Source organism: Fomitopsis serialis (genome assembly GCF_022376445.1).
Source record: "Fomitopsis serialis strain Sig1Antser10 chromosome Unknown B0H18scaffold_39, whole genome shotgun sequence".
Classification (NCBI taxonomy): Eukaryota; Fungi; Basidiomycota; class Agaricomycetes; order Polyporales; family Fomitopsidaceae; genus Fomitopsis; species Fomitopsis serialis.
In genome coordinates, this window is record NW_025954999.1 from 13331 (window position 1) to 38281 (window position 24951).

A 24951-nucleotide genomic window follows, 5' to 3' on the forward strand; every position below is an offset into this window, starting at 1 on the left:
TGTTCTTACTCGATCTCGGGCACTCGGGGCATTCCGGGCCGCCGGGTGCGCGACCAATTCAGGCAACTCCATTGGTTCCTTCAGTTGCCTCCGGTTCGACCCACTATACCAGCAGTACTAATAGTGGCACCCTCTGCAGAGCATCGCGATCTCATTGCTCCGCAAAGTGTTACATGTGCCCATAAGTCCGTGCTATTAAAACACGGTTGGGTGTCGCTACCGTCAGTGCGACGCTTAAATCAGCATTGTTACAATACTAGTATCTCTATTTTGACATGACTTCTAACAGAGCGAATGAGTCCTTCAACGTCGTGTCACCGTGGAGATTACCTACCATATCGAAGTGCAGTAATCAACGACAGCAGGAAATGGCACGACCGTCAGCGGGCCTTGACGGTATGAATATCGATTCCTTCTACTAGTTGGTCCAAGCTGTGAAGCCATCCGTTAGAGACCAGACCGGCCGAATCACGCGTCGTAATCTCCAGCTTGGCTAGCTTCGATGCGCCCTTCTCCAGCCGGTCACAAAGTGCGCCGATGAGCGCGTCCCAGGCCTCCCCGGCGTGTGCCTCAGTAAAGCTCGCCCGCATAATGACCAGGTGAGCTAACCTGGGGCACACCAGTCGTCCGTCTGCCCCATCTCTGCCGAGCGCCGCGAAAAGCGAGGTGTCTTGGGCCACGCAGAGCCGAGCTGACCGGAACGGAAATCGACCTCGAGCCTGCGGATGGTGGCACATGCTCGAGCACGTCGACCCACTGATCCGTACGGAGGAAGTATCGGTTTGCGTGGATCGCGAGGGACGTCAGGTTCGGCAGCGTGACGCAGTCGAGTGTGTTCTTCGTGCTCGACAGATCCGCTTCGTCGTCTGCGCCCCAGTGCCACACCCCCCATGCCATTCGATGCAGAAGACCATGTCGGTGATCGGAAGATGATGCTGTACAGGTCGTCCACGCAAATGAACTGCACGAACCCTTTGCGTACACGAGCTGGACTGCGCGGAGGGAAGGGCACAGATCTCCCAGATCCATGTTCGTCCGTAGTCGTTGGCGTAGACATAGAGATACGCTAGCGGTGGCCGGGAAGTCGAGATGAGGCAAATTTGCAGCACATCATCGGTGTCGCGCATTGTACCCAGCTGCAGCCTCTGCAGTCGCGGCAAATAAACCGGACCGTTCGCAGCAAACCAGACGTAATGGGTTCAGAGGGATCCCGTGCATTACCAACGAGAATAGTTCGAGGGAAGGCGAGCGTCGTAGGGTCCACAGTATATCCTCCGTGGCAGGAGTGACCTGGCTGGGTATATCCAACTCGATCAAGTCCCGGTACGGCAGCCATGGCATGGATATCCTAGAGGTGTGGAGTCTCCGCAACGCGGGCATGTCCCCAGCGAACAGCGCCGGGATCTCCACGTACGATCCAGATAATGCCATCAAGCGACGCAGGTTGGGTGCGGGCGTCCCCGCATAAAACGCGAGCACCTTCGCCATCTCCTCCTTGAAGAACTGGCCGATGTGGAACGCCTCGATGCGGTCTGCGCGCTCGGCGAGGATCTGTGCCATCCGCACGACGTCCTCGCTCGGATCCCAGACTGATTTGGGGCCGCGCAGCTTGACACTGAGGAGGACGTCCTGCGCGCGTGCCAGGAACTCCCGAAACATGCCGATGCGCGTTTGGTCGTTATATGGAGGAACGACCACAGTCGCGGGTACGCGAGGGTGAGTGACCGCCAATGCCGACATACGTGCGATGCTGAGAGGAGTAGGACGCTGCCGGATACGATATCCCCTTCCTGAGTGGTGTACGTACACGTCGAGACAATAGCGTAGAAGATATCGTGCAATAGATCCTCCGGGAGGAGCTGGATGGGGGAGCTGGACCCGTCCAGGAGGGGAGGGATCCGTCCGTTTGGTGGTATATCGGATTGTGGCTGCGCCTTGCGCATGGCCTTCGGGGCACTGGCAACCTGGGCGCGTTTGATCGCGTTCGCCCGTCCTGCGAGTACGAGGGTTTGCATGGGCGACATCGTAGACCGAGAACAACTCACAAGACAGTTCCTCAGGCTTCCTCAGGCTGCTAGCAGGCTTACGTACTGAAAGGATTGGCCGTCTTATGTCAGCGGATATGGCGATGGCTCGTCGTTGCTTCGAGAACACAACTCGTTCCCTAATTGGAAATGATAGAAAGCGCTCGTCGGTCTCATGATCGGTGGAAGTTGAACGGATTTGGTAAGTATGTTCTAAACACGACATTGCAACCCACGATTTGTAAGCAGCGCCGCGGCGCGATACTTCAAAGGAAATCCAACAAGTGGCACCACTGTGCAAACTGGCGCAACATTGTGACTGTGCGAGGACATGAGCCTCTGCCAGAGGGCTGTGGTTCATGGTGTTCAGTGAACATCGAGTCGTCGCTACCAAGTTGTACGCAAACGGAAGGCGCGAGACGCTGGTACCTCTTGGCGTTGGTTCATTGCCGTCACCTAGTCCGAGTCGACTGTGGCGCATACCCCGGTGATGCAGAGAATGCAACTATGTTGTAGATGTCGTAAGACGATTGGTGGGCTTCAGAGGCAAATGTTATGACAGAGCGACCAAACAGGTACAAATGAATTGATCGGATAAGGATTATACAGTAGTATTCTATAGTAACTCCAGCAGTGCACAAAACACTGGCGTCAACAGACATCGGATGAGAACAAGGGAGTGATAAGGACATAGTCGCGTTGCAAGCTAGTCCATGAATCCACAAAGAAATGCGACCCAAAGAAATGAAACCCAAAGAAATGCAACCCAAAGATACGCAGCCGAAAAGAAACGCGACCTTCAAATGCGTGGCTCACACTTCACAGAAGGTAAGCCGAGAAGTCGAAAGCAGCCGTGGCCTGCGCGGCCGCTTGAGCAGCCTGCTGGAGGGCGCTCCAGGACGGATCGTTCAAGCCGATCTCGTAATCGAACCCCGCCTGCGTGTCACTTGTTAATCACAAATACGTGAAAGGCCCAGACAGAACGTACATGAGGGTCAGCATTGGGAAGGACCTGCCAATACAACCAAGGAAGCCCCGCGTTGTCAATTTGCTCGGCCCAGTTCACGATATTGCCGTTACGCGTGTCGGTAGATAGGGCATCTCCGGTAGGGCAGTCATTGTTGGAAGTGTCGAAGTAACATGCGCCCCTGTACCGGTTTGAGTCAGATTCACGGATCAGAGTACAGTAGAAGACGGTCAATACTCACCATTCTTCCAACATCAGCATCTTGCCGGCGGACTGCGCTTGCTGGACATAGGGTTTCAGGGCGGAGGTAGCGAGGTCCCCGGTACCGTAGGCGTGAATGGAGATGACATCCAGAGCATCGCAGGACAGCCAAGCAGACTGGACCGACTCAGACAACCACGACTCTCCTCCAGTCGTCACAAGGATCTGTTGTATGAGTCAGTTTCGAAGCTATGCAGTTAGAAGAATAAGAGGAGCAGTCCTCAAACCTACCCCGCTGCTGTTGCCGAGTTGGCCTTTGATCGTCCCTGCACGGTCGCACTGCCTGTTGAATGAATATGCACGGTCATCTCTTCCGCATTTTTCACCATAGTGATCTTGAAACGTACCATGCAGTGTTGGCCTTGACGAACGACTCGCCCTGCAGCGATTGTCAGGCATTGTGGATATACACGAACATCACTGAGCACTTACATCCCCAATCATGGCTTCGTTCTCGGCCTCGAAGGCGAAGATATAGTCGCTCAACTCTTTCCAAGGCTTTCCGAGCGACTTGTGTACGTGGTTCAGGATATGCACGAGGCGAGCGTCGAAGGAGGTTTGTGCATCGCTATCCGTGTAGAAATCCCCGATGCCGTACCACTTGCCGTAGGCGTCGTTGCTGGCCAAGGCGTTGTAGCTATGCATGGTGAGCAGAAGCTGCCGACGCGAAAGTCAGTATCACGGCTGCAGATCCGCAAGCGACACCCAATCACCTTGATGCCGTAAGAGTTGGCTGCAACCATGAAGTCATCCAGTCGCTCAAGAATTGTGTCGTCGTAGCAAGAGGTGTCTCCGTTGCAGGGAGTGTTGGGTTCGAGATCGTTGAAAGGGTTGATGTGAGTACCCTGTCCACGAGAGAATATTCAGCCATTGCAGAAGCCTTGCGGAAGCGCACTGAAGTCCGTACCTTCTGGTCGTTAGACTGACCATTAATCCAGACTCGCAATACCTTCATACCGGCGCTCTGCAGTCCCCTATATTGTAAGTGAAGTGTCAATACGAATCATTGCCACGAAGACGTCAAGATCGAGAAGAGCAGACTTACTTTAGCAGGGCGGTTCTGTCATCGTCTTGCAGGCCTGCTGCGTAGTACAGATTGGACCCTGCAAAGGAGTTGGCCGCCTGGACAGCCTGAAGGGAGAAGAGGAGAAACACGGCACAAAGGGAGAGTATAGATTTTGACATCGAGGGAACCATTGCGGTCGAGGAGACTCGGATGCGTTGTATGGATCCCCATCTCATTGAGCCCTTATATATGGCTCAAGAGGTGCTTCTGCTGCAAGGATGCTGTCGTCATACGAGAGCGTCCTATCACCCGTTCAACGTCCCCGTTGCCAATCGCATGGCTTGTTGCCAATGACCAGGTCGTGAGGTACGCCGTGATGAACGCGTTGCACATGGTGTCGTCGTATGGATTTGGAATACACCCTTCTACCATAGACACACTGGTACAGGTTAACGCGCTGGGCATAATGTGCTCATGCAGGAGCGACGTACCACGAGAGCCTGAGGCACGTGCTGATGGGACCAGGCGACTTGGCTTTCGAAGTTCTTGTTGTTCGGAGACATTTAGAAGACTGCCTGCGCACGCTGGACTGTGTGCAATGATAAGAGGTTCACATGGTGAACAAATCGCCTGTGGCCCGAGGCTTACTAACAGGAATAGACGAAGTATTGACAGACCTCCGCAAGCGACAAGACCTCCGGGCTCCATGCGCGCAGAGACTAGGTGGGTTGTGGTGACACACACACCCATAATGCAGCGCGCGGGAGCTTGGACACTCGGCAACATACCGGTATGGTAATCTGGAGCAGGAGTCTTTTCTCGTGCTGGACCTTGATCCTCGGACGATCCAAATTGGCCACCGCCCATGGGATTGCCTCGCAACAAGCACCATCCAGACCCTGCGCACGCACGCGTCGCGTTGGGTTCTGTTTCGAACCGTGTCCCGTTTCTGAAACATGGTTTCGAGGGTAGCCGCCTGCCATGCTGGGGTAACACAGGTCCACATGTCTTCCAAAGATAGTAATCCAGTTACTCACCTAGCCCTCGTACCAGAGTACAAACTTTGCCCATGTACGCTGATAGAGACGATGACGACGGATCCTCAGGCTTCAAAGTTTCAGGTTGACTGCCCAGAGGGAGCCTGGGAAGAACCACAATACGACGGCCGCAATGATGCCCCTCCTTTGACGATGCCTTGAGAAATACGCATCTGTGCCGGAGTGGGCGACCGCTGGGGATTGCGGCACATGGCTCCGCATTGGCATACATCGTAGACGCCTTGTCGCTGCTGCTGCTGCCCCTCACGACAGGATCTGTCTGCTTGGAATCTGTTGTCTGCAAATGGTCAGAAACAGCGGCCGTCAGACCGCGTGGACGTGAACAATAGGTACGCACCAGCCTCGGAACACAACTCTAACATCTGTTGAACCGCACATCTTACCACTTGATTACGAATTTGGTGAGATCGTCCATCATCATTCAATTTCGATCCCTGAATTCGTAAGATTGATATCGTATGCAACACATGTGAGTGGCGATGCAGCCACCAGTGGGACAACCTAAAGCCCCTCGAAGAACATCAAGTCCTGCGCGGACAGTCCACCTGTTTTGGCGGTGCTCCGCACTGTGGGAGGATTCGCCGCAAGAGCTGTCACCCGTTGAATGACAGTCGGCGGCGATCCCGTAGTCTGCAAGGAGCCGAAAGAGGTGGATTTAAATGACTGAGCTGAGACAGTGGCGGCGGAGGCAATATCTGAATGGTCCCCTTGCCCAGACTTACGGTAGAAGCCGGTCGAAAAGGATCCCATCAAATCCGGCGACGAATGCCATGCGGTGACGCATTCAGCCTTTGGTCGCTCTGGGGAGCCATCACCGCCCAATAGATCCACGGACGCTGAGCTCGACGATGCCCAGTACGGTCTGGGTATAGCTTGTGGAAGAGGCGAGGGAGGAGATCCGGTCATCGGCCTGGACGCGCAGCTACTCTCTCCAGAAGGTTGAGCATGTGTAGGTATGGGGCGACCATGCTCCTGGCCCGGATGAATCATGAAGAGGCGGCGGCCACGCTCCGCGAGGTGAACGCGGACGGCTTCGAGGAAGACGACGAGGTAGGTGGTACATGATTTGCGACGCCTTGGTGGCCGGGGGAGGAGGAGAGGGGGTGCGGAGAGATTGAGTGTACGACATCAGGAAGTCAAAAGGGCGTGAAGGTCTTGTCCGACGTCGCACTAACATTCGCCACCATGTCGAAGTTTCCCGCCGACTGTGCCAACGGGTCGACGTGTTACGGCTTCGACAGCAGCGGCTGGCCGGTAGCCGGAAACGCCTGTTCAGAGACGTCATCACTGTTATCCAGCAACGCCAGCTTCGCAAGCGGGGGAGGAGTACCCGACTTGGATGCGGATCCTCGGGGTCGCGAACCTATCCGAAGAAGGGCTAGTGCAGGTGTGCGACCACCGGAGTGTCCGTATGAAGAAGGCGGTATCTTGTTGGGCATTGCCGACCAGAAGAGGGGGACATGAACACCACGAGGGGTTTCACGACATGGAAACCGTAGCAGACGAGAGGCATTTCTCATCGCCGTCGTCAGCCAACGGCACGGTGAAACGGCTTGATACTCCCACCTCGGTCTTGCCTCTGGCGGAACTGGACCCAAACGCATATCGTTTACAGGTGAACAACAGTGCGGCGTCCAGGCCTGCGTCGCGGACACTGGCACAGACGTCGGCGCCTCTCACACCGCCGCCTCCAGCCCGATAGGAGTCTGGTGGCATCCTCTCCGCTACTGGTGCACCCCCCCTGCACCGTCGAGGCAGCCGTCGGCACCACGGTTACCACCCATTGACCCCTGCGCCGCTTCGAAACCATCGACGTCAATCCCCTCTCCATCTGCACCCGCCGAGCCGTCCGCAACCTTTCAAACCACCTGCTCTAACATCTGCAGGTGCGAATGATGTAGACGCGCGCCCGTGGAGAAGGGAACAGCGGCGGAGGGAGCCTGGGAGATGAAGCAGTGGGCAAGTCCATGGAGGCATCATTGCGGTGACTGGCTGCAAGGAATTGCTAACGGGCCGTGCGGGCGGCAGCTGGGGCGGCCGTGAAGGACGTAGAGTCAAGTAAATCCAGCGTCGAGTCTAGGCTATTGATACGGGGATGCAAGGCTTGCCGTAGCATTTCTTGCGACACTTCGAGCGGTCATAGTTACTGACGGCGGTGATGGAAAGGACGAGAGGTGTCGACATGACAGAAGGCTGCGGGTTTGAGCTGAAGACACTCTCAAACGCTTTCATACCGGCTTCTTCATTCTCATCGTTCGAGACAGAACACGTTTGATTACGTTTACACGTTCTGCAATGAAGACGGTTTGCAGGGGCAACATCTGTAGACCGAAAACAACAACTTACAAAACAGCTCCTCCGGCTGCTACTTAGTAGGCTAACGTATTTGAAGAATTGGCCGTGTTATTTCAGCTGATATGGCAATGGGCACGGTTCAGTACCCACTAGTCCGAGGTCTGGCTTTTGCGCAATGCCATTCGGCCAATGTACTTCATGAAAATCCTGCCTGTACAATCATAGGTATCCAAGTTGATTACTCAAACCGAGTCGGAGTCGAGGACACATCATGCACCACCAGCAACACCACAGCAACCGTTTGGACGTGAATTCAACATATCCGGTCGTACTGTCGTACTTAGGTGTGCAGACGTACCATATGCCTCCGACTCCCGAGTCTCTCGAGACTCGTAGCACGTTGATCGCGGGCGCTTGTCGTTCCCGGTGCCGCTCACGCGTTCAGCGGTCGATAGCATGGCCTTGCCGACTCCTTCATGATGCTTATTCTGAGGTGATGAGTCCGGAAATAAGCCTTTCTAGTTCGTACGGTGAGTATTGAAGGAGCTAGCCAGTGGTGAAAAGAGGAAACAGACGGGCGTGGCCGGACGCAAAAACCCGACGACCTCGGACTAGCGCCGTAAATGGGTCCGCGTCCCCAAATGGAAATGATGGAAAGCGCTTCGCGATCGTCCGGTTCACAGTGATCGGTGGAACAGATTGGTAAGCATGTTTTAACGACACTATGGCGATTACTGTACTTAATGCTACAACCCACAATTTTGACGCCGCGCCGCGGCGCGACACTTACTGCGAAGGAAATGCAATATGATATTGTGTGGCAGCACCGTGAAATGACTATGGCATAGCGACTCTGCGAGGGTGACGGAATTTGCCTACAGGTAGGTATGCATGTGTTCTGCGAGCCTCCGAAGGACATCCTCTGCATGCACTCTTTGCTGGAAAATGTGATCCTCTCCGGGGTAAATGACCAGCATAGGCTTCGACGTCGGATGGCCCACTCTCTCCACGCCCCGAAGGAACGCAATGGCTTGCGACAAGGGGACGATGCTGTCCTGTTCTCCATGAAGCAGGAGTAGAGGTGCACGAACGTTCGTGCAATTGCGGATGGGGCTTCCTCGCAAATAGGCTGTCTCCCCGGGAACCCATGGGGCGCCACCACTAAGGGCGGCCTGAAAATCCGCGAAGACACTCTATTGAACCTCGGATATCAATGTGCGTATTAAGTAGATTGCTCACCTCCACGTCTGGAAGGGCGGATGACGCTGCTAACATACCCCAATCGGTGACTCCTGCACCATCTACGCCGGCTTTAAAGTTGTTGTTCGGGCGCGACATACCCCAAGCAGTCAGAAAACCGCCTTGGCTATATCCGGCGATGGCCACTCTGTCCGGATCGGTCATTCCTTCAGCGACGCTCTGGTCGATCATGCTTTGGACATCCATCCAGTCGGTCGTTCCCATCCCTCCGTTGGCCGCCTGAACGAACTTATCTCCACGGCCGAGACCTATGATGCGAGGTCAGTGGTTTCATTTATACGTGTTGAGACATACGTACTGCCGCGGTAATTCGGCGATAGAACGAGGTAGCCCTGCGACGCTAGGAAGTGCCGCCAGGACCACTCCTCTGACAGGCACGTCGTCAGCAGGGTTCAAAGTACATGATGGACGATGCTCACGGAATGACAGGTCCAAGGTATCTCGGCTAGGAAGCAAATTTCATTAGGACATCACTCGTATGACTGCCATCGAGGAAGACGCACGACGTCGGTCCGCCGTGAATCACTGCAATAGTCGGCATCTTCTGTACCACTGCACCTCGAGAATGTGATACGACACCCTGCACGTCCTGTCCGTCGAGGCTACTCCAGTGGAATGGACGATTCACAGGCATTCTGTCCTGTGATAGCCAAGTGTTGTGGGATGATAGCTTGTGCGTTACCTTCCCGACTGCACCGCCCTCAGCCGTACCAGACAACACTTCTAGTGGCTCTCCCCGCACCCCCGAGCTGCGGAGGACTACAAAGACGTAGCGGTCAGTGCCGACTGCCTTCATGTCCCAATCGGAGATATGGTCGTCGTGCGTCTCGTACGCGGTGACCGAAACATGCTCAGCATCGAAGACATCGATCGTCGTATTAAGCCCCCGCGCGACAGCGACCGCATAGCGAGAACACTGGCGTAGGTCCACAACCTTCAGTGCGTCCTCGGCTACGCCGTATTTGACATGCGTTTGATTTCCTGAGGTCCACGAACCCAGAGCGACTGTGCAGAGAAGTCGACATTCAGCGTCGTGTTCTGTAAGAAAATGATGTCGCCGCATTCACGTTGGACGGACTTGCTCCCGGGATTGCGAGGAAAGTGAAGTGGTCATGCACCGCGCCAGAGGCGACATCGACCACAGCCTCGTGGATAGGATCACCGCTTAAGCTCTCCAAGTCCGCATGGGGACTCGTACGGAAGCGTATTGACCGACTGTCTGGGCACCAGACAAACGATTCGACGTGGCCTTCCGTGGAGAGTACTGGCTGTACTCTGTTACGCAAGGTTTATGAAATCAAGATTGGGCAGTGACTCGAGTCAACACGACAACTCACATCTTCCGATCGCCATCCAGATCGGCGACATAAAGCGCTGCTAGATCGCTCTTGTCCCTCCAAATCCGGATGTCATTCTTTGGTTGCCTGTCCTTGTCGCGCTTGTTATCCTTCATCGTGAACGCAACGAACTTCCCATCTGGCGATATTTCATAACTAGAGACGCCTTGACCCTTCTCTAGGTCCACAGCAAGGTGCGGCTCAGCGGTCGCTGCGGCATGGAGGGGCAAGCGGTATATCTTCGCCGGACCGCCAGCCTCTAGGCGATCGGACAAGAAGTAGACATCGCCCGAAGTTGGATGGAAAGACGGCATGTAGTCGTGATTGTCTCCAAGTGTGATCTTCGTGGCGCTATTCTCAACGGATGTGTCCGCAACCCAAAGAGCTGAGGTAGCATGGTCACCCGTGCGATAATGCGGACCGACGGAGTAAATGACACGCAATCCGTCGGTGGACAAGTTCAAGGAGGAGATTGTATCGGTGCCCGCCACTTCCTCCGCAGTGAGTGGTGAAGTTAGAGATTCCGTTTGAGCGAAATCATGAGGGTGTGAATGGCCGGACATTGACACTGGATTACTACTGAGTCAGATCACTTGAAGGTGAAAGGTATCAGAACTACAACGTCAGGTACCATACGGTCAACACTCACCGTGGATATGCTGTTTGATGACGTGGTGGGGTGAGCTTCGAGTTACAAAAACCAGGGGCCTGAAGGCCTGAGGTAAGTCGTGACGGTATTACTAAACGCTTACGAGTAGTGACAGTGTCCATGTCAGGTGAAGCGGAAGTCCGGACGCTCACTGACAAACGCTCGACGAATATATCCCTAGTGAGGCTTGCCACCGACCGTATGTCGCGATCAAGGGGATCCTTAGGGCTCCCTGTACCCCATCGGTCGTAGAAAAACGATGCCATTGGTCAGGGAAATCCAGATTTTCGCATCTGATTCTTCAGTTACTGGACTCTCGCTGTACATAGGTACCCAGTAATATCATATCCAGTAACCACTGACTAGAGAAAAAAATGAAGATGCTCTGCCAAACGTTGGAAGAGGTCTTCGGCATGCGCACGTTCTTGGAAAACGTGATCCTCCCGCGGGTACAATACCAAATTCGGTTTTGACCTCGTTTGACCAACTCTTTCTATCCCCCGCAGGAATGCGATAGCTTGGGTGACGGGGACTCTCTTGTCCTCTTCCCCGTGTAGAAGGAGAAGTGGAGTGTGGACATTCTTGCAGTCACGTATCGGACTTCCCCGGAGGTAAGGCGTACCTTCGGGTGCCCATGGTGCACCTCCACCAAGAGCTGCCTAATGGACGGATGATACTTAACGATGTTACATCTTCAGACATGAACGGAGAGCACGCACCTCGAGGTCAGGTACATCAGATGTTGCCGCGAGCATGCCCCAATCGGTGACTCCTGCACCGTCGACGCCGGCTTTGAAGATGTTGTTCGGGCGAGAGACACCCCAGGCCGTCAAGAATCCACCTTGACTGTACCCAACGATGGATATTCTACTAGGATCTGACAATCCCTCGGCGATACTTTGGTCAATCATGCTTTGTATATCCATCCAATCCGTTGTTCCCATGCCGCCGTTTGCGGCCATAACGAACGCGTCACCACGCCCGATACCTGCGCGAGAAGGATGGATCTGTTTCACTATTCGATGAAGCGAAGACGACACTTACTGCCGCGGTAGTTAGGCGAGATGACGAGATAGCCCTGCGATGCAAGGAAGAGGCGCCAGTTCGAAAAGTCTGCATACAGCACTTCAATACTTGATCAATGTGATGGGGACTACGCTTACAGAATGTAAGATCTAAAGTGTCGCGACTGGTAGCCATAAGATCATTAACTATTCAAGGGAGCAGGGGAACCGACGCACTCCGTGGGTCCTCCATGGATTGCGACAACGGTTGGCATGGCTTTCAAGCCCGCCGCCCTGGGGTGCGAGATGACGCCTTGCACATCTTGACCATCGGGACTCGTCCAGTGAAACGGACGGCTCACAGGCATCCGTTCCCGTACCAACCAAGTGTTGTGAGAGGACAGCTTGTGCGTTGCCTTCCCGATCGTGTTCGCGTCCGCTGTGCCAGACCAAACCTCGAGTGGCTCCCCTCGCACAGCAGAGCTACGGAGGACGATGAACCGATACTGTCCCTCCGAGACTGACTTGACATCAAGGCCGGAGATATGGTCGTCCTGGGTCGTGTATATGGTTCTCGGTTTGTGGTTGGCGTCGAACACGTCTACGGCGGTGTCCAACCCGCGAGCAATAGCAACGGCGTATTGTGAATCTTTCCGCAGATCCAGTATCATGATCGTGTTATCGTCTTCACCGTATCTGACATGCGTCGGCGTGCTCGTTGTCACGGTGCGCAGCCAGAGCGACTGCGCGGAAAAGACACAGCTCGGCGTCGTATTCTGCAGGAAGACGATGTCGCCTGTCTCGCGCCAGATGGATGCGCTATAGGGCGTACGGGGGTGAAGGAATCCGTCGGTGTAGCACTTGAATCGAGGTCCACCACGGCCTCGCGGGTGGGCTTGCCGCGAAGACCCTCTTCGTCCGCATAATCAGAGAGGCGATACAGAATGGCGCGGCCGTCTGGACTCCATGAGAACGAGTTGACATGAGCATCCGCGCTGACTAGAACGCGCGGTCTGTTATAAGCCGAGATGAATGAATCGCTGAGTATATTGATGAATCGGGCTACGTACGTCTCATCACTGTGTCGCAAGTCAGCAACATAAAGAGACGCAAGGCCGCTCTTCTCCCTCCATATTTTGAAGACTTCTTTCGTCTGTGAGTCCTTCGTGTCGCTGTTGTTCGTAGCTGTAAACGCGATGGAGTTCCCATCAGGCGATACCTCGTAGCTCGATATGCCCTGACCCTCCTCCAAACTCAAGACAAGAGTCGGTTCAGCATCGACTGTGCATCTACTGAAATGCGGTATATCTTTGCAGGTCCACCAGCCTTCTGTCGGTCCGAAAGAAAGTAGATCATTCTAGAGCTCGGATGGAACGACGGCGCATAGTCGTTCTTCTCTCCGGATGTGATCTGCCTTGCGCTGTTCTCCACAGATGTGTCCGCAACCCAGAGGGCCACAGTGGAGTGGTCGCCCGCCCTGAAATTGGTACCCACGCAGTAGACGACATATTTACCATCCCATGAGAGCTTCGGGGAGTGTATCGCTGGCATGTTTGCCATCTCCACCGGTGTAATTCTCCCCGGAAGGACCTCTGATAACTCGCGGGCAGGAGACATTGTTCACTAGATCCGATAAAATACCATACAACATCCACCTCAGTACCGCCAACGCTACACATCATGACTTCGCTCACCTAGTGGGTCCGTCCGCGAGAGACGGCAATCTGGACAGCAGAGGCTCGGACAAGTGAGATATATGTATGGTACCCTTATCCTTATCTGCAGCGCTGAATGAAGCCTGGTAAAGGTGACAAAGACCGTCGGCTCGCTCAAGAACCTCCACGCCGCGTTCACGTGCGGGGTTTGTGTCGAACGTTTCTCGAACTCGAACCTAACAAAGACCGGGCGCGTTTGGAGTAGCGCAGTTGCAATTGAACCAGGAACATTGGAAGGGCGTGGGATGAAACCGTAGTAAGTAGAGAGCAAGAACCTCCAGCGAGAACAGTACGAAGGTGACTACCACCCAAATATCAAATCCCCGACCTGCTCCAGCATGCCTTTGCTCGGACTAGGCCCGACAGCACCGGGCAGACCCTGCACACCCTTGATAGGAGATCCGGCACCAGGTTTTCTGAATGCCGCGGCAGAGGGTGCGAGGCGAATGGGTGTGCCTACTGATGGCGTCGAAGTCCCGAAGCCGGGCTCGTCGACACTCATACGGGAGGATGCAGAGGGGAAGATACTGGCGGATGTGGCCGAGGACATGATGACGTCGTTATTGGGCGAGGAAGTGGCGATAGGAGGTGAACCAGGTGTGCCATACTCGGACCGCACGAAAGCCGATCCAAGGATACTGTCAGCTTGTGCTGGGTCCTACACATCTGTGATTAGCTCACGCCTTTGCACAGGAGGGAAGCGACGTACCGCCCACTTGACACCGATCATCCAGCTTCCACTCAATACATCTCCATTCTTTCGTATAGCACGCATGCTTCCGAAGGGTTGACATAACCAATGCGGAAGCAGTTGGAAATGTCAGGATGCTGTTCAGCTTCGGTAGTCTCCCCAAGGGACTTGAAGTATCGACAGTGACGCTATACTTGTCCGGCGGATAACCGAACACAACGAGATGGAGCGTCTGCGCGACACTGCCTGCTTGAGGTGTCTGACTAGCTCTTGGTGTGGCGGGCTGGGCGGCACGAATGAATGCGTTGCGACTCGTTGAAGGCTCAAAACCCGGACTCTGCAATGCGCCGATTGAGTAAGTCGAGTAGCGCAATGACTCAACGACATACACGGTGAGCATTCCTTGAAGGCCCGTTGTCAGTATAAACCTCGTGATTATATCATTCACCGAGTTGGTCGGAGGAGCATCCTCGTCCGCAAGTGGCTGTCGATGTCTGTGCCTTGATCTCAAGAGACATCGTCAGGACATGAGCAGTCTCATCAGGAAACCTCACAACCTTGAGCTTTCAAACATCGAGTCCATGCCAAAGTCCGAGGCAGAGCCTCCAACAAGAGAGTGGCTCAATTTCGCTTTTGTTGGCACTATGGGTGTCTCGTCGTGGCGTTGTCCGCCTTGTTGTAATCCCTGCAACATGTTTTCAGCCTTCAGAGCGAGCCCTAAGCAAATTTCCGTACATTTCCCTGCGTGACGGACTACATGCAGGATGACGCATGAGTCACGAACACAGGCCAAGACGTAGTTAACCACGCACCATGATATAACCAGACTGGTAATGACTTCTTGACTCGCCAAGAGAGGATACACTTGCGAAGGAGCTACTGCTCCCAAGTCCATGAGAGCCTCCGCCTAGCGCGCCGCCGCGCAAACCGGGACTCTGTAGTGTGCTCGAACCGCTCAAACCTGACATGCCAGCCACGCTGAACCCCTGATGCGCAGGGTGCGAATGTGAGTGCGAGTAGGATGGTCGACTATCTGGGCCTGGCCATGGCTGTTCGTTGACGAGAACGACGAGCTGGAGTACATGCTGGCGAGGACGGAGTGGTCGACGACGAGGGCGGGATGAACAAGGCTCGAGGCGACACGAACCGCGTCGGACGCGAATTGGTAACTTGCCTTTTCGGACAAACATCACGTGGGTAGAATCTGAGATGGCGATCGCGTCGAGTCGATCTCTCTCGAAAGCGTGAGGCAGGCTCCATCCTGAGCCTGAGTCGATGTCTCTCATAAGCTAACTCTCACCCGAATTTCCAACGCTTCCGTTTTCACGACTACACTTACTACACGATCCAGAACATGTCTCAAAATCTCTTCCCAGAGATCCGAGCAGTCGCAGAGGAGACCGAGCAGCTCGCAGACAGGGAAGGCGAGAACGTCGAGTCGACGACGGAGGATGATGAGCGGCCCATGCAGGAGATCGAGTCACTCTGCATGAGATGTGGTGAACAGGTATGCTTTCAGGGGCCAATGTTATTGAGCGGGCTCTGACCATTGCACATAGGGAGTCACCAGGCTGCTCCTGACGTCTATCCCCTTCTTCCGCGAGGTGATCGTAATGTCCTTCCGTTGCGAATCATGTGGCTTCCAGAACAATGAAGTTCAGCAGGCTGGTGCCATCCGACGTAAGTATCCACTGACTTTACACTCCTTGTTCAATACCTGATCAGGATGCAGCGGATGGTACGGTCTACACCCTCCGCGTTCTCTCGCGAGAAGACTTGAATCGACAACTTATCAAATCCTCGACGGGAACCATCGAGATTCCTGAGTTTGAACTCACCATTCCCGCCTCGCGCGGTCAGCTCACCACTATCGAGGGAGTCCTCCGCGATACCGTGGCGGACCTGAGCGCGGACCAGCCCCTCCGACGAATTCAGAACGAGCAGCATACGAGAAGATTCAGACCATCATCGACGGACTCAAGGAGATTCTCGCAGATCATGAGGACGAGGATGAGGACAGCGCCATCGGAGAAGTCAAGCTCCCGCGAAAAGCGAGTGAGAAGGACGCACCGATGCGGCCGTTCACTGTGCGCCTGGATGACCCCTCGGGCAATTCGTTCATCGAGTTCAATGGGAGCATGGCGGATCCGAAGTGGAACATGCGCACATATCACCGCACAAAGCAACATAACATTGATCTGGGCTTGATAAACCCCGATGAACCAGACGAGCTCCTACCGAAGGTTAACGGCGAGGGTGATGAAGGCGTAGAGAATGCCAACGAGGAGATCTTCATCTTCCCCGGGACGTGCTCGAGCTGTGGACATGCTATCAACACGCTCATGAAGAAAGTCAACATTCCGTATTTCAAGGTATGCTCCTCGTAGGATCAATGAGCAGTGCTTCTGATGCCAGAATGCAGGATGTCATCATTATGTCGACGAACTGCGACAAGTGCGGATACCGTGACAACGAGGTCAAGTCCGGTTCCGCCATCTCTCTACAAGGCAAGCGGATCACGCTGAAGGTCGAGGATCAGGAAGATCTCAGCCGTGATATCCTCAAGAGCGAGACCTGCGGTCTTGAGATCCCCGAGATTGAGCTTGTACTCACAAGAGGCACACTCGGTGGGCGGTTCACCACGCTGGAAGGCATCCTGACCAGGTCTACGAAGAGTTGTCGGAGAAGGTATTCTCCGACACTCGTCGCGGTGACGACAAGTTCGAGGAGTTCTTGGCGAAGCTGAAGGCGGTCAAGAGCGCGGACCAGCCGTTCACCGTCATCCTGGACGATCCGCTCGCGAACAGCTACTTGCAGAACCTGTACGCGCCCGATCCAGATCCCAATATGACGATCGAAACATACGATCGAACATGGGAGCAGAACGAGGAGCTTGGATTGAACGACATGAAGTTGGAGGGTTATGAAGAGGATGCGGCGAAGGAGAGTGCAGAGCAAGAAGTTCCGGCAGAGCAGTCATGACCCTAGCTAAATGAAGGAAACGGAAAGCTAGCATAAATCAATCTGCATTGTATCATAGAGGACATTGCTGTATTCGTATGGGGTGTAATACATGTACAATGGATGTCCGAACAATGGGCGCGTCGGCAGACGCGTCGAGACGCGTGTCGTCATCATACACGAGTCACGAGGGCGCGTGCGGGACTTGACTTGCGCGTCGCGCACGCGGCAGCTGCGCTCCAGCTTGTACCACTACAGCCACCTGCAAGAGCTGATCATATTCTTAACCATCGAGAATAGCCTGCAACAGCATTTGGAAACAGAAAACAGAATGTCAAGCACCCCGAGTCGCTGGATTCCACTGGAGAGCAATCCCGATGTACGCAGCTTTCTAGACCATTGCGGTAACTCACGGGCTCAGTCTTGGTGTTGTTAGGTATTGAACCAAGTACGAAGCGATTGATTTGCTCTTCTAGATGCTGTCCTGATTATCTCTGTCCTCTGCCCAGTGGGCGAGCAAAGCCGGGCTTGTCACTTCGCAAGCAGAATTCGTAGACGTCTACGGCTTAGACGGAGACGTATGCTCGGTCGTCCCTACTTGAACCATAACCACGATAACTAATATCTACGCGTATCATAGCTCCTCGCGATGGTCCCACAACCCGTGAAGGCCGTAATCCTACTCTTCCCGATTACTGGGTCGATCGAGAATCGAAGGAAAGAGGAGATGACCGGATTAAGACCCATGGCCAGCGCTCAATTGACCCTACGGTCTTCTATATCAAGCAGACGGTCAGTATTGGAGATGATGCTAGCTGGCAGCGCGCTGATGCTAGACGTCAGATCGGAAATGCATGCGGGACGATCGGGCTGCTGCATGCACTCGCCAACGTGAACCACTTCGTACGACGACACGCGATCGGACTGAAAACTGTTCCTTCAGGCAGACGTGACACTGGCTCCGGAGAGTCCTCTTGAGCAGTTCATCGACCAATGCAAAGGTACATGTCTCACGCCCGCATTGCAGGTGTGCTCACCACGATGTTCCCAGAGATGACACCCGAGGAGCGCGCCAAGGCCCTCGAGACCACCCCGCTGTTCGCAAACATCCACGCTGAAGCGGCCTCATCCGGTCAAACCACCGTCACCGAAGCAGATATGCACACGGACCTGCACTTCACCTGCTTCGTGCAGACGCCCGACCCGCCTCGCACGAACGTTGTAACCTCATTCCCGCCGCGTCTCGTCGAGCTCGACGGCCGCCGAGTCGGACCAATCGACAGGGGGCGTCAACGAACTTGCTTGAGGTAAGAGACACGCTTGTTGCTGCGGTTCGGGATCAGCTGATCCTGGTGGGATGTGTAGGACGTCGCGAAGTACGTGAAAGATACGTACGTGGCGCAGACGACGAGCATGCAGTTCAGCATGATGGCGCTCGTCACTCCTCAGACTGAACATCGTGTACTAGTAGTCACTCCATCATCTGTCTACACGGGCATGTACTTCTCGTGTAAGATATCTGCATCTGACCTTGAACGCAATCGCAGCAGTGGTTCCTGGAGGGCATGTGCTCGGAACGCGAAAAACTCGACGTGAGTGAGGTACAACACGGTAGTCTTATCAGCTGGGTGAGTGCTGCAGCCCTGGCCATGATCCCCTAGATCGACATTGTCATGAGATGAATTGTGCTCGACGCGCATACTATGACCGGCCATGTATCGATACAACATAATGACTACTCCACCCATTGAGAATGCATTGAGCAGAGCGAACGACGTGTAGAAAAGTGAACCGAGAAACCCCCCATGTACCTGCAATCATTCCTCTTCCTCTTCATCACCGTCTAGACTATATTCCTCATCTTCGTCATCGTAGCTGCCGTCCTCCGCCTCTTCCATGGCTTCCTTCAACTGAATACGAGGCATCAGCACCACGTTGAGTGATCACAATACAAGACGTACCATTTCGAGGAGTTCATGACACTCATTCAGATGTGCCATCACAATACCCTGACCCTCCGGAATGGTTCCATCCACCCCGACAAATTTGCCTTCTTTGCGCATAGAATCGATCTGATACAGAGCTAGCTGATACTGCGCGATGGAAAGGTATCGTTAAACAAAGACAAGCACAGATTGCCGTACAGGGACTCACTGGGTAGAGATCTCGAGGCGAGAATGGCCCGCCATACTTCAAGACCTCGTTCAGGCACTTCTTCACAGTGGAGAGTTTATTCGCCTATGCGTGCTTCAATAAGTACAGATCTTCAGTATGTAGCATCGATACTCACAATGGGCATCAGCTCCTCCGAGACAGGTTCACTGGACGAGAGGAGGCGATAGATGAGACCATAACATCTGCGGAGCAGATACAGCAAGACCTGCGTATTCGTCAGGTCAGTAGATGTGCACCGCACCAACTCGTCCACTACAAACGCACATATTGTCCTGATGGTCGAATGCCCTCTGCATCGACGAACTTGCCGTCAACGCGCATTTTGTCGATCTCTTGCAGACTCAAGCTATAGTTCCAGAGATCGGTCTCGCGAAGGCTCCATCGATGTGTCAATACCTAGTGTAGCAAGACTTGTCAGACGCGTCGCGGGCTGGGTATACGCCAGACTCACAAGTTGCTCCAGTTCGCGCCGGATCTCGCTGAGACGGTCATAGATGGGTCTGAGGGACGAAGCGACATATCGCGAATCATCTTGTGCCCGGATTTCTTGCGCGATCTCAAAGCACTCCTCAAGCAGAGATGAGCAGGCCGCTGAGACGCGGGGACCATTCCGCCCGGACCCAAGAACTTGCCGTCCACACGTTTCCTGGTTCGATGGGATGCGTGTATTCGATAGCCAGAGGAGAGATACAGGACGTCAAGGGATACGGCAAGAGCAAGTGAATCAGCAACAGCAACGCGAAGGACGGCGCTATAGTAGTTAACATCGGTCAACTCGCGATCACGAAGTGAGATAATACTCAACGAATCAATCTTGCGGAGTTCCTCCATGAGCGCCTTCAGCTCGGCCTTCACTTTTACGCGGTCTTTCTCTGCCTGAGGTAATTCGGGCTTGGGTGTGGTCTCTTTCGTAGGCGTCTTAGCTTCCGACTCGCTATCTGGTGCTGAGTCAGCCCCTGAGCGTGTTTCGCCGTCAAGAGGCGGCGTTGGTTCTTTCGAGGGAGGCTTTGAGTGCAACGGTTCAGGTACGATGGTTGCTTGCTTGTTATTTTCTGCTGCTGCCTCCCGGGCAGTCTCCTTTGCGGCAAGTGCGACAAGCTTCCGTCGAACGTTCACAAGCCGCTCGTGTATGGGCACAAGCTCAGGAGAGAGCACGGCCAATGAATCTTGAAGGCGCTGCAACACATGTTCTGCAGTGGGGACAAACCAGTCAGCCAAGCCCAATACAACCACCAGGATAACGTACCGCACTCATTCAATTGTCTCTCTAGCAGAGTCGTCATCGCCATTGGGTGCTTGCCGCTCTCCGCATCATTTCGCACGATCCAGCTGGATACTCGTCGTCAGTGGACTGCTCCGCACACCGTGCCTTATGATGGGCCATCGCTGTTATTGAACATGGCCTTCGAGGAGGCCATGGAACGAAGCTTACGTGTGATTGTCCTACCTGCCACAGCCGTTCCACCTCGGCATGCCATGCCGCTGTGACCCTCGCCGTGCCGCGATGACAGTGGGCTACGCGACGGAGACATGGCTGAAGACACGCACCGTAGTTCTGCTAGCCGCCGGTGGAAGGGCGCAAGGTCGGATTCATTGTAGACACCAGATTCGTCCATGTGCTCCAGGATTTGCTGTGCGGGGTCATAATCAGATCGACATGGCAAAGTGGACACAACATGGAGGCTCGAGAGTTCGAGGACGGTGCACGTCATGCTGGGCGGGGCGGAGACGGGAGCTTTGTCTCGCTATGCACTCCGTCCGCCGGTATATATGCGCCCGCCACGACCGTGTCCATCAAAGAGCGAACGCGAACACGCCCAGCCGTTCAGTACGCGTAAAGCATCCGCAAAACGCAATGTGCCAACGGTACCACACCCTTGGTTCACGTCCCGAAGGCGCCGCAGTGCGTGAGTAATGATGGAACGGAGAAGGATGCAATCCTATCATCCTGCCTTGTTAGTCAAGCCCGTATACCTCCCGAATGATGCTTTCACCGAACTGCGGTCATGCCCCTCCTTCCGTGTTCGCATGATCTTCGCGCCACTGCACAGACTCCAGTGCGATAAGGTGGATAGCGTTCATGAACATGGAACACGCAAGAAGGGGGATGCAGGCGGAAGGCGGAAGGCGGGTGGTATAGACATAAAGTGTGAGCCGCTAGCGCCTGGCCAGCGCGGACAGCTCTGGGCCACAAATGCTCGCGGGAATGAAAACGTAACGCAAACGTCAAGATACCCGGATGTGCTAATAGTCTTCCGAGGATAGGTTGACATCACACACAGTCCGCAAATGTCAAGTCTGGTCTTCACGCTCGCATGAACGTGGCCCAGCTTTCCGAGCTGTCGTTCGGACGAGCTCAGGCCTCCGTGCATAGCGTGACCCTTAGCCGGAGTTCATGCCAGACAGAGATGGCGGGTAGAGTCGAGACATTAGGCTTGTCATGGCACCTCTACTGTTGTTTCGCCGGACCAACCGCTACAGCCTTCCCAGGCGCTCGAGGGGTCAGGAAAAGGACTCACCCTCATGCTGGCGATCTGACAATATGTCGACGGCGACTCCTTCGTTCTCCCGATCGTGAGAAAGAATAACGACAGGAGGTTGAACACGTCCGCGAGGGTGGTGTCAAGGCGGTTGTTGTACGTGGTGTGGTCATCTCGGACTTCGTTGAGGCGCGTTACTGCGATCGCCGGAGCAAATACATGCGCGGTGAGTGGGCGCGCCGGAAGAGAGACATCCAGCGCGACATTGCGTGCGTGATGAGGCGTGAAGGCGACAGACCTTGCTTGATGATAGCCTGGTAGAGCGCGTTCACATCGTACGGCTTGATGTACTCTCCTCTGTCCTTCTTCAACGCGGTGAGGCGATTGCGTATGCTACAGCAAGGAAATCGCAATTCGGTGAGACGCGTCCGAGACGACTTGCAAGAAACATACTTGATCACAGCCTCGAGGATAGGCAGCTCTGTGTCGAAGATCAGTCCGTCCGCGTGGGTCCTCGGCAGCATCACACTCACCTTCCTGGGCTACTGGGGCAGTCATGCTCGGTTACATGTACGTTGTCCGTTGTTCTCGTCGCCGTAGAGGACGTCCGGGGCCGTCTGAGGGTCGACGGGGACGATGGTGGTGCAGAAACAGTCATGCAACTTGGTCGCGGCTCGGGACTTGGGACGATCGCGGGGCGCACGTGGGCCTTCCTTTTGTGGAAGCATTCCCACGGCTGATACTTTATCAAGTTACAGCAGTGCACTGAGGCGCGACACTGCCGCCGAACAGCCATACGATACACCCATCCATCTTGACTACCCGCACGATCTACGACCATGGAGAGAATCAAGGAGGTATGTCTACTTGTCCGAGGATGCATGTGTCCGAGAACGCGCTCATGACGCGTCGATAGCGCCTCCAATCCCTCCGCCAGGAAGCGGATGCCGCAGTCGCCCGCGCCGAGGAGGCAGAGGCCAAGAACAAGAAGTATGAGCAGGACGTTCTGGAGAAGGAGCAGGAGATCTTGTCTCTGCAACACAAGTTGTCCGTGATGGATGGCGATCTCGAGAAGGCGGAGACGAAGCTCGCTGATGCGAAGGCTGCTCAGGCAGAGGGCGACCAGAGCAAGACGATCAGCGAGGGTCTGCAGAGGAAGATCCAGTTGCTCGAGGAGGAGCTCGACGCGGCGGACAAGAATCTCAAGGATGCCATGGAGAAGTATGTTCGTCCCGTAATAGGGGAGTCGGTACTGATAATGCCACGTATAGGCTGCGGCAGGTGGACGTCAAGGCAGAGCACTTCGAGCGTCAGGTCCAGCGACTGGAGCAAGAGCGCGACCAGTGGGAGAAGAAGTACGAGGTGCGTGATGTTACCGCTCTCATGGGTAACTATTGGATTAACTATCATCGGCGTACAGGAAGCCCAATCAAAGTACCGCGAGTCGAAAGCCGAGTTGGACGAACTCGTCGCCAACATGGAAGGGCTTTGATCGATTTACTGCTGCTCTGTGTTGTCTGTCTCGCATTCTCACTGCCGAACTACGTCCCGGCTTCTCGCTCCTACTCATGTCGCTTTCCATGGCCGCGATGCCTTACGATCTGATACACTCACCTACCTTACACTCTGGGTCTCTTCGCCGACGTCCTCGTATTATATGCATGAATCCAAATCAAAGCCAGTCGAAATCGGGTATAATTCTGTGTGCCAGGAGAAGACCTAATCCTGCGTCGTTCAGCGATTGACTTGGATCGTTGAATCCTGGACAACTTACGAGTCGCAGGATAATCGTTCTGGCCTCGTCACACTTGGAACGGTCGTGAACTACCAACGCCTTCGGAGGCAAGGCTGAGATGATCATTAACAGGAAATACAACGTCAGAGTCGTGGGATGGGGTCGGAACCTCGTGGAAACAGACGTGAGTCTACAATGGGTCTGGCCTCAGGCCTTGTCCTTGTCGTCTACGAAGTTGAGTGAAATCGAGTTCACGCAATGACGCTCATCCGCTGCCGGTGAACAGATATGAGTCTCCATCCAAATGGCGAAGGTATGGTTGTCACGTACTGGGAACGTTGAAGCCTTCTCCCCTGAAGACGTGGCCAAGGTGCCCTCCGCACGAGGCACACGTAATTTCAGTGCGGGTCATCCCAGCGGAGCGATCGTCGTGACGTTTGACCGCTCCTGGGATAGCTGCAGACGAGAACGTCAGATCTGCACTCTCATTCCTTCCCAGAAGCTTCTGAGGGAAGCGGTGCATTTCACGTTCAAATGGGAGATGGCACGTTGAGTCGGCTCACCGTCGAAGAACGCCGGCCACCCGCACCCGCTGTTGAACTTAGTGGTGCTCTTGTACAGCGGGGTGCCGCATCCGGCGCAGGCGTAGATACCCTCGCCTTTGAAGTCCTCGTACTTGCCAGTACCTGGGCGCTCGGTGCCCTTCTGTCGCAGTACACGGAACTTGCAGGACAATATGTGAGTGTTGGTCCGTGCCCTTCACAAACTCACAAGTTACTCACCTGCTCCGGGGACAGGATGGCCCTCCACTCGCTGTCGCTCTGAGGCTTGGAGTTGCTCATAGTGATCGCAGTGTGATTCAAGTGACGAACAGAAGTTATGGAAAGAGTAGGCGCGAGGAGAACTGGTCGAATGGATGGTCGTAACAGTGCAGAACGCATTAAGTACTAGTGGACATGATCGACATTGCCTTGGCGGCGTTGGGGGATGACGCGAAGCGCCATCGCCCCGTAAGCACCCCACGTGGTCGTAACTGCCCCACAGGCGCCCAACGGCGGACGCGACGCGTCGGGGCACGTGCTGTGCAACTCTCTCCCGCGAAAATCAAAGACCTCGCAAGGATCATCCCCAGGCTGTGCAGCGCGACAGGTTATTACCTCGTAGTCCACGGAGCAGCCGCGTCATTCCCCGCGATTTTTCTCTATTAATGCGTGGGTTTTGTCAGGCAAGGAAGGGCGGCAACAACAAAGCGGTGACAGATTCCGAGGTGACGTTACTCAGACTCAGTACAGCACAGCACAAGGTTGCGCGGGGGCACGCGCACAGGGAGTGT

The 24951-nt window shown here is 54.7% G+C and overlaps 12 protein-coding genes across 12 annotated transcripts; 3 read left to right on the plus strand and 9 right to left on the minus strand.

The window, feature by feature from the left end:
• Positions 1-31: 31 nt before the first annotated feature.
• Positions 32-2152, minus strand: B0H18DRAFT_1010825 (uncharacterized protein). Its single transcript, XM_048028946.1, is given in 8 exon segments — positions 32-670; positions 697-712; positions 736-866; positions 886-961; positions 985-1066; positions 1226-1615; positions 1693-1993; positions 2046-2152. The coding sequence occupies 7 exon segments, from the start codon at positions 1941-1943 to the stop codon at positions 381-383; spliced, it is 1236 nt and encodes a 411-aa protein (XP_047892634.1). The 5' UTR covers positions 1944-1993; positions 2046-2152; the 3' UTR covers positions 32-380.
• A 688-nt stretch (positions 2153-2840) lies between these two features.
• B0H18DRAFT_1010832 (glycoside hydrolase) lies at positions 2841-4944 on the minus strand (the record flags this gene model as incomplete). The annotated part of the gene is given in 11 exon segments (XM_048028947.1): positions 2841-2960; positions 3013-3172; positions 3233-3417; positions 3484-3535; positions 3600-3631; positions 3685-3909; positions 3966-4097; positions 4160-4226; positions 4298-4616; positions 4669-4903; positions 4917-4944. 9 exon segments carry the CDS (start codon positions 4447-4449, stop codon positions 2844-2846), a joined length of 1122 nt encoding a protein of 373 aa, XP_047892635.1. The 5' UTR covers positions 4450-4616; positions 4669-4903; positions 4917-4944.
• Positions 4402-5635, minus strand: B0H18DRAFT_399538 (uncharacterized protein). Its single transcript, XM_048037919.1, has 4 exons — positions 5296-5635; positions 4911-5242; positions 4750-4847; positions 4402-4697 (listed from the first exon to the last, which is right to left on the minus strand). The coding sequence occupies exons 1-4, from the start codon at positions 5525-5527 to the stop codon at positions 4502-4504; spliced, it is 858 nt and encodes a 285-aa protein (XP_047892636.1). The 5' UTR covers positions 5528-5635; the 3' UTR covers positions 4402-4501.
• A 112-nt stretch (positions 5636-5747) lies between these two features.
• On the minus strand, positions 5748-6424 carry B0H18DRAFT_399547 (uncharacterized protein). The gene has a single exon (XM_048037920.1). It carries the CDS (start codon positions 6304-6306, stop codon positions 5818-5820), a length of 489 nt encoding a protein of 162 aa, XP_047892637.1. The 5' UTR covers positions 6307-6424; the 3' UTR covers positions 5748-5817.
• A 1976-nt stretch (positions 6425-8400) lies between these two features.
• On the minus strand, positions 8401-11001 carry B0H18DRAFT_1010839 (Alpha/Beta hydrolase protein). The gene is made up of 8 exons (XM_048028948.1): positions 10858-11001; positions 10209-10801; positions 9990-10146; positions 9868-9948; positions 9355-9817; positions 9170-9238; positions 8851-9119; positions 8401-8783 (listed from the first exon to the last, which is right to left on the minus strand). Exons 2-8 carry the CDS (start codon positions 10769-10771, stop codon positions 8487-8489), a joined length of 1899 nt encoding a protein of 632 aa, XP_047892638.1. The 5' UTR covers positions 10772-10801; positions 10858-11001; the 3' UTR covers positions 8401-8486.
• Positions 11002-11166: 165 nt separating this feature from the next.
• Positions 11167-13728, minus strand: B0H18DRAFT_1172553 (Alpha/Beta hydrolase protein). The gene is made up of 8 exons (XM_048035907.1): positions 13144-13728; positions 12932-13114; positions 12771-12874; positions 12099-12657; positions 12021-12046; positions 11902-11970; positions 11577-11845; positions 11167-11516 (listed from the first exon to the last, which is right to left on the minus strand). The coding sequence occupies exons 1-8, from the start codon at positions 13476-13478 to the stop codon at positions 11220-11222; spliced, it is 1842 nt and encodes a 613-aa protein (XP_047892639.1). The 5' UTR covers positions 13479-13728; the 3' UTR covers positions 11167-11219.
• B0H18DRAFT_1010845 (uncharacterized protein) lies at positions 13651-15408 on the minus strand. Its single transcript, XM_048028949.1, has 9 exons — positions 15329-15408; positions 15080-15296; positions 15003-15020; positions 14825-14952; positions 14659-14773; positions 14455-14604; positions 14369-14434; positions 14286-14333; positions 13651-14234 (listed from the first exon to the last, which is right to left on the minus strand). Exons 1-9 carry the CDS (start codon positions 15349-15351, stop codon positions 13878-13880), a joined length of 1122 nt encoding a protein of 373 aa, XP_047892640.1. The 5' UTR covers positions 15352-15408; the 3' UTR covers positions 13651-13877.
• A 102-nt stretch (positions 15409-15510) lies between these two features.
• On the plus strand, positions 15511-17360 carry B0H18DRAFT_1010846 (zf-ZPR1-domain-containing protein). The gene is made up of 6 exons (XM_048028950.1): positions 15511-15774; positions 15827-15947; positions 16000-16160; positions 16223-16639; positions 16690-16894; positions 16942-17360. Exons 1-6 carry the CDS (start codon positions 15622-15624, stop codon positions 17247-17249), a joined length of 1365 nt encoding a protein of 454 aa, XP_047892641.1. The 5' UTR covers positions 15511-15621; the 3' UTR covers positions 17250-17360.
• Positions 17361-17469: 109 nt separating this feature from the next.
• On the plus strand, positions 17470-18889 carry B0H18DRAFT_1095030 (uncharacterized protein). The gene is made up of 10 exons (XM_048032400.1): positions 17470-17607; positions 17665-17672; positions 17734-17806; positions 17869-17927; positions 17951-18020; positions 18072-18119; positions 18172-18229; positions 18280-18535; positions 18594-18665; positions 18776-18889. The coding sequence occupies exons 1-9, from the start codon at positions 17560-17562 to the stop codon at positions 18610-18612; spliced, it is 639 nt and encodes a 212-aa protein (XP_047892642.1). The 5' UTR covers positions 17470-17559; the 3' UTR covers positions 18613-18665; positions 18776-18889.
• On the minus strand, positions 18699-22441 carry B0H18DRAFT_1172601 (uncharacterized protein; the record flags this gene model as incomplete). The annotated part of the gene is made up of 14 exons (XM_048035908.1): positions 18699-19138; positions 19190-19321; positions 19383-19466; positions 19519-19608; positions 19668-19799; positions 19855-19994; positions 20024-20049; positions 20209-20593; positions 20650-20732; positions 20952-21034; positions 21923-22080; positions 22182-22276; positions 22337-22364; positions 22417-22441. The coding sequence occupies 14 exons, from the start codon at positions 22439-22441 to the stop codon at positions 19046-19048; spliced, it is 1554 nt and encodes a 517-aa protein (XP_047892643.1). The 3' UTR covers positions 18699-19045.
• A 227-nt stretch (positions 22442-22668) lies between these two features.
• B0H18DRAFT_1010861 (tropomyosin) lies at positions 22669-23578 on the plus strand. The gene is made up of 4 exons (XM_048028951.1): positions 22669-22740; positions 22800-23104; positions 23155-23245; positions 23304-23578. Exons 1-4 carry the CDS (start codon positions 22723-22725, stop codon positions 23373-23375), a joined length of 486 nt encoding a protein of 161 aa, XP_047892644.1. The 5' UTR covers positions 22669-22722; the 3' UTR covers positions 23376-23578.
• Positions 23514-24943, minus strand: B0H18DRAFT_1010870 (Mss4-like protein). Its single transcript, XM_048028952.1, has 4 exons — positions 24401-24943; positions 24182-24341; positions 23949-24074; positions 23514-23890 (listed from the first exon to the last, which is right to left on the minus strand). Exons 1-4 carry the CDS (start codon positions 24557-24559, stop codon positions 23826-23828), a joined length of 510 nt encoding a protein of 169 aa, XP_047892645.1. The 5' UTR covers positions 24560-24943; the 3' UTR covers positions 23514-23825.
• Between the last annotated feature and the right edge of the window lie 8 nt (positions 24944-24951).

Excerpts from the sequence above, each read along its gene's own strand:
- B0H18DRAFT_1010825 (XM_048028946.1), bottom strand. The coding sequence starts at position 1,943 with ATGCGCAAGGCGCAGCCACAATCCGATATACCACCAAACGGACGGATC. Across the intron at positions 1,616-1,692 it reads GCGTACCCGCGACTGTGGTC|TGTCAAGCTGCGCGGCCCCA; the intron begins GTTCCTCCATAT and ends CGTCCTCCTCAG. Across the intron at positions 1,067-1,225 it reads CCTTCCCTCGAACTATTCTC|CGTATCTCTATGTCTACGCC; the intron begins GTTGGTAATGCA and ends GGCCACCGCTAG.
- B0H18DRAFT_1095030 (XM_048032400.1), top strand. The coding sequence starts at position 17,560 with ATGTCAAGCACCCCGAGTCGCTGGATTCCACTGGAGAGCAATCCCGAT. Across the intron at positions 17,807-17,868 it reads TCTACGGCTTAGACGGAGAC|CTCCTCGCGATGGTCCCACA; the intron begins GTATGCTCGGTC and ends CGCGTATCATAG. Across the intron at positions 18,230-18,279 it reads GTTCATCGACCAATGCAAAG|AGATGACACCCGAGGAGCGC; the intron begins GTACATGTCTCA and ends CGATGTTCCCAG.
- B0H18DRAFT_1010839 (XM_048028948.1), bottom strand. The coding sequence starts at position 10,771 with ATGTCCGGCCATTCACACCCTCATGATTTCGCTCAAACGGAATCTCTA. Across the intron at positions 9,949-9,989 it reads TCGATGTCGCCTCTGGCGCG|TCCGTCCAACGTGAATGCGG; the intron begins GTGCATGACCAC and ends CCCGGGAGCAAG. Across the intron at positions 9,818-9,867 it reads TCTCTGCACAGTCGCTCTGG|GACGCACTGAAGGTTGTGGA; the intron begins GTTCGTGGACCT and ends GGCGTAGCCGAG.
- B0H18DRAFT_399538 (XM_048037919.1), bottom strand. The coding sequence starts at position 5,527 with ATGTATGCCAATGCGGAGCCATGTGCCGCAATCCCCAGCGGTCGCCCA. Across the intron at positions 5,243-5,295 it reads TACTCTGGTACGAGGGCTAG|CATGGCAGGCGGCTACCCTC; the intron begins GTGAGTAACTGG and ends GTGTTACCCCAG. Across the intron at positions 4,698-4,749 it reads ACGTGCCTCAGGCTCTCGTG|TGTGTCTATGGTAGAAGGGT; the intron begins GTACGTCGCTCC and ends AACCTGTACCAG.
- B0H18DRAFT_1010845 (XM_048028949.1), bottom strand. The coding sequence starts at position 15,351 with ATGTACTCCAGCTCGTCGTTCTC. Across the intron at positions 15,297-15,328 it reads TACTCCAGCTCGTCGTTCTC|TCGACCATCCTACTCGCACT; the intron begins GTCAACGAACAG and ends AGGCCCAGATAG. Across the intron at positions 14,334-14,368 it reads ACTGCTTCCGCATTGGTTAT|AATGGAGATGTATTGAGTGG; the intron begins GTCAACCCTTCG and ends GCTATACGAAAG.
- B0H18DRAFT_1010846 (XM_048028950.1), top strand. The coding sequence starts at position 15,622 with ATGTCTCAAAATCTCTTCCCAGAGATCCGAGCAGTCGCAGAGGAGACC. Across the intron at positions 15,775-15,826 it reads GCATGAGATGTGGTGAACAG|GGAGTCACCAGGCTGCTCCT; the intron begins GTATGCTTTCAG and ends CATTGCACATAG. Across the intron at positions 16,895-16,941 it reads ACTCACAAGAGGCACACTCG|AGTTGTCGGAGAAGGTATTC; the intron begins GTGGGCGGTTCA and ends AGGTCTACGAAG.
- B0H18DRAFT_1172553 (XM_048035907.1), bottom strand. The coding sequence starts at position 13,478 with ATGTCTCCTGCCCGCGAGTTATCAGAGGTCCTTCCGGGGAGAATTACA. Across the intron at positions 11,971-12,020 it reads CACTTTAGATCTTACATTCT|ACTTTTCGAACTGGCGCCTC; the intron begins GTAAGCGTAGTC and ends TGCTGTATGCAG. Across the intron at positions 11,517-11,576 it reads CTGATGTACCTGACCTCGAG|GCAGCTCTTGGTGGAGGTGC; the intron begins GTGCGTGCTCTC and ends TCCGTCCATTAG.
- B0H18DRAFT_1010870 (XM_048028952.1), bottom strand. The coding sequence starts at position 24,559 with ATGCGTTCTGCACTGTTACGACCATCCATTCGACCAGTTCTCCTCGCG. Across the intron at positions 24,342-24,400 it reads CCATCCTGTCCCCGGAGCAG|TTCCGTGTACTGCGACAGAA; the intron begins GTGAGTAACTTG and ends TTGTCCTGCAAG. Across the intron at positions 24,075-24,181 it reads GTGGCCGGCGTTCTTCGACG|CTATCCCAGGAGCGGTCAAA; the intron begins GTGAGCCGACTC and ends TCTCGTCTGCAG.
- B0H18DRAFT_399547 (XM_048037920.1), bottom strand. The coding sequence starts at position 6,306 with ATGATTCATCCGGGCCAGGAGCATGGTCGCCCCATACCTACACATGCT.
- B0H18DRAFT_1010861 (XM_048028951.1), top strand. Across the intron at positions 23,105-23,154 it reads CTCAAGGATGCCATGGAGAA|GCTGCGGCAGGTGGACGTCA; the intron begins GTATGTTCGTCC and ends TGCCACGTATAG. Across the intron at positions 23,246-23,303 it reads AGTGGGAGAAGAAGTACGAG|GAAGCCCAATCAAAGTACCG; the intron begins GTGCGTGATGTT and ends ATCGGCGTACAG.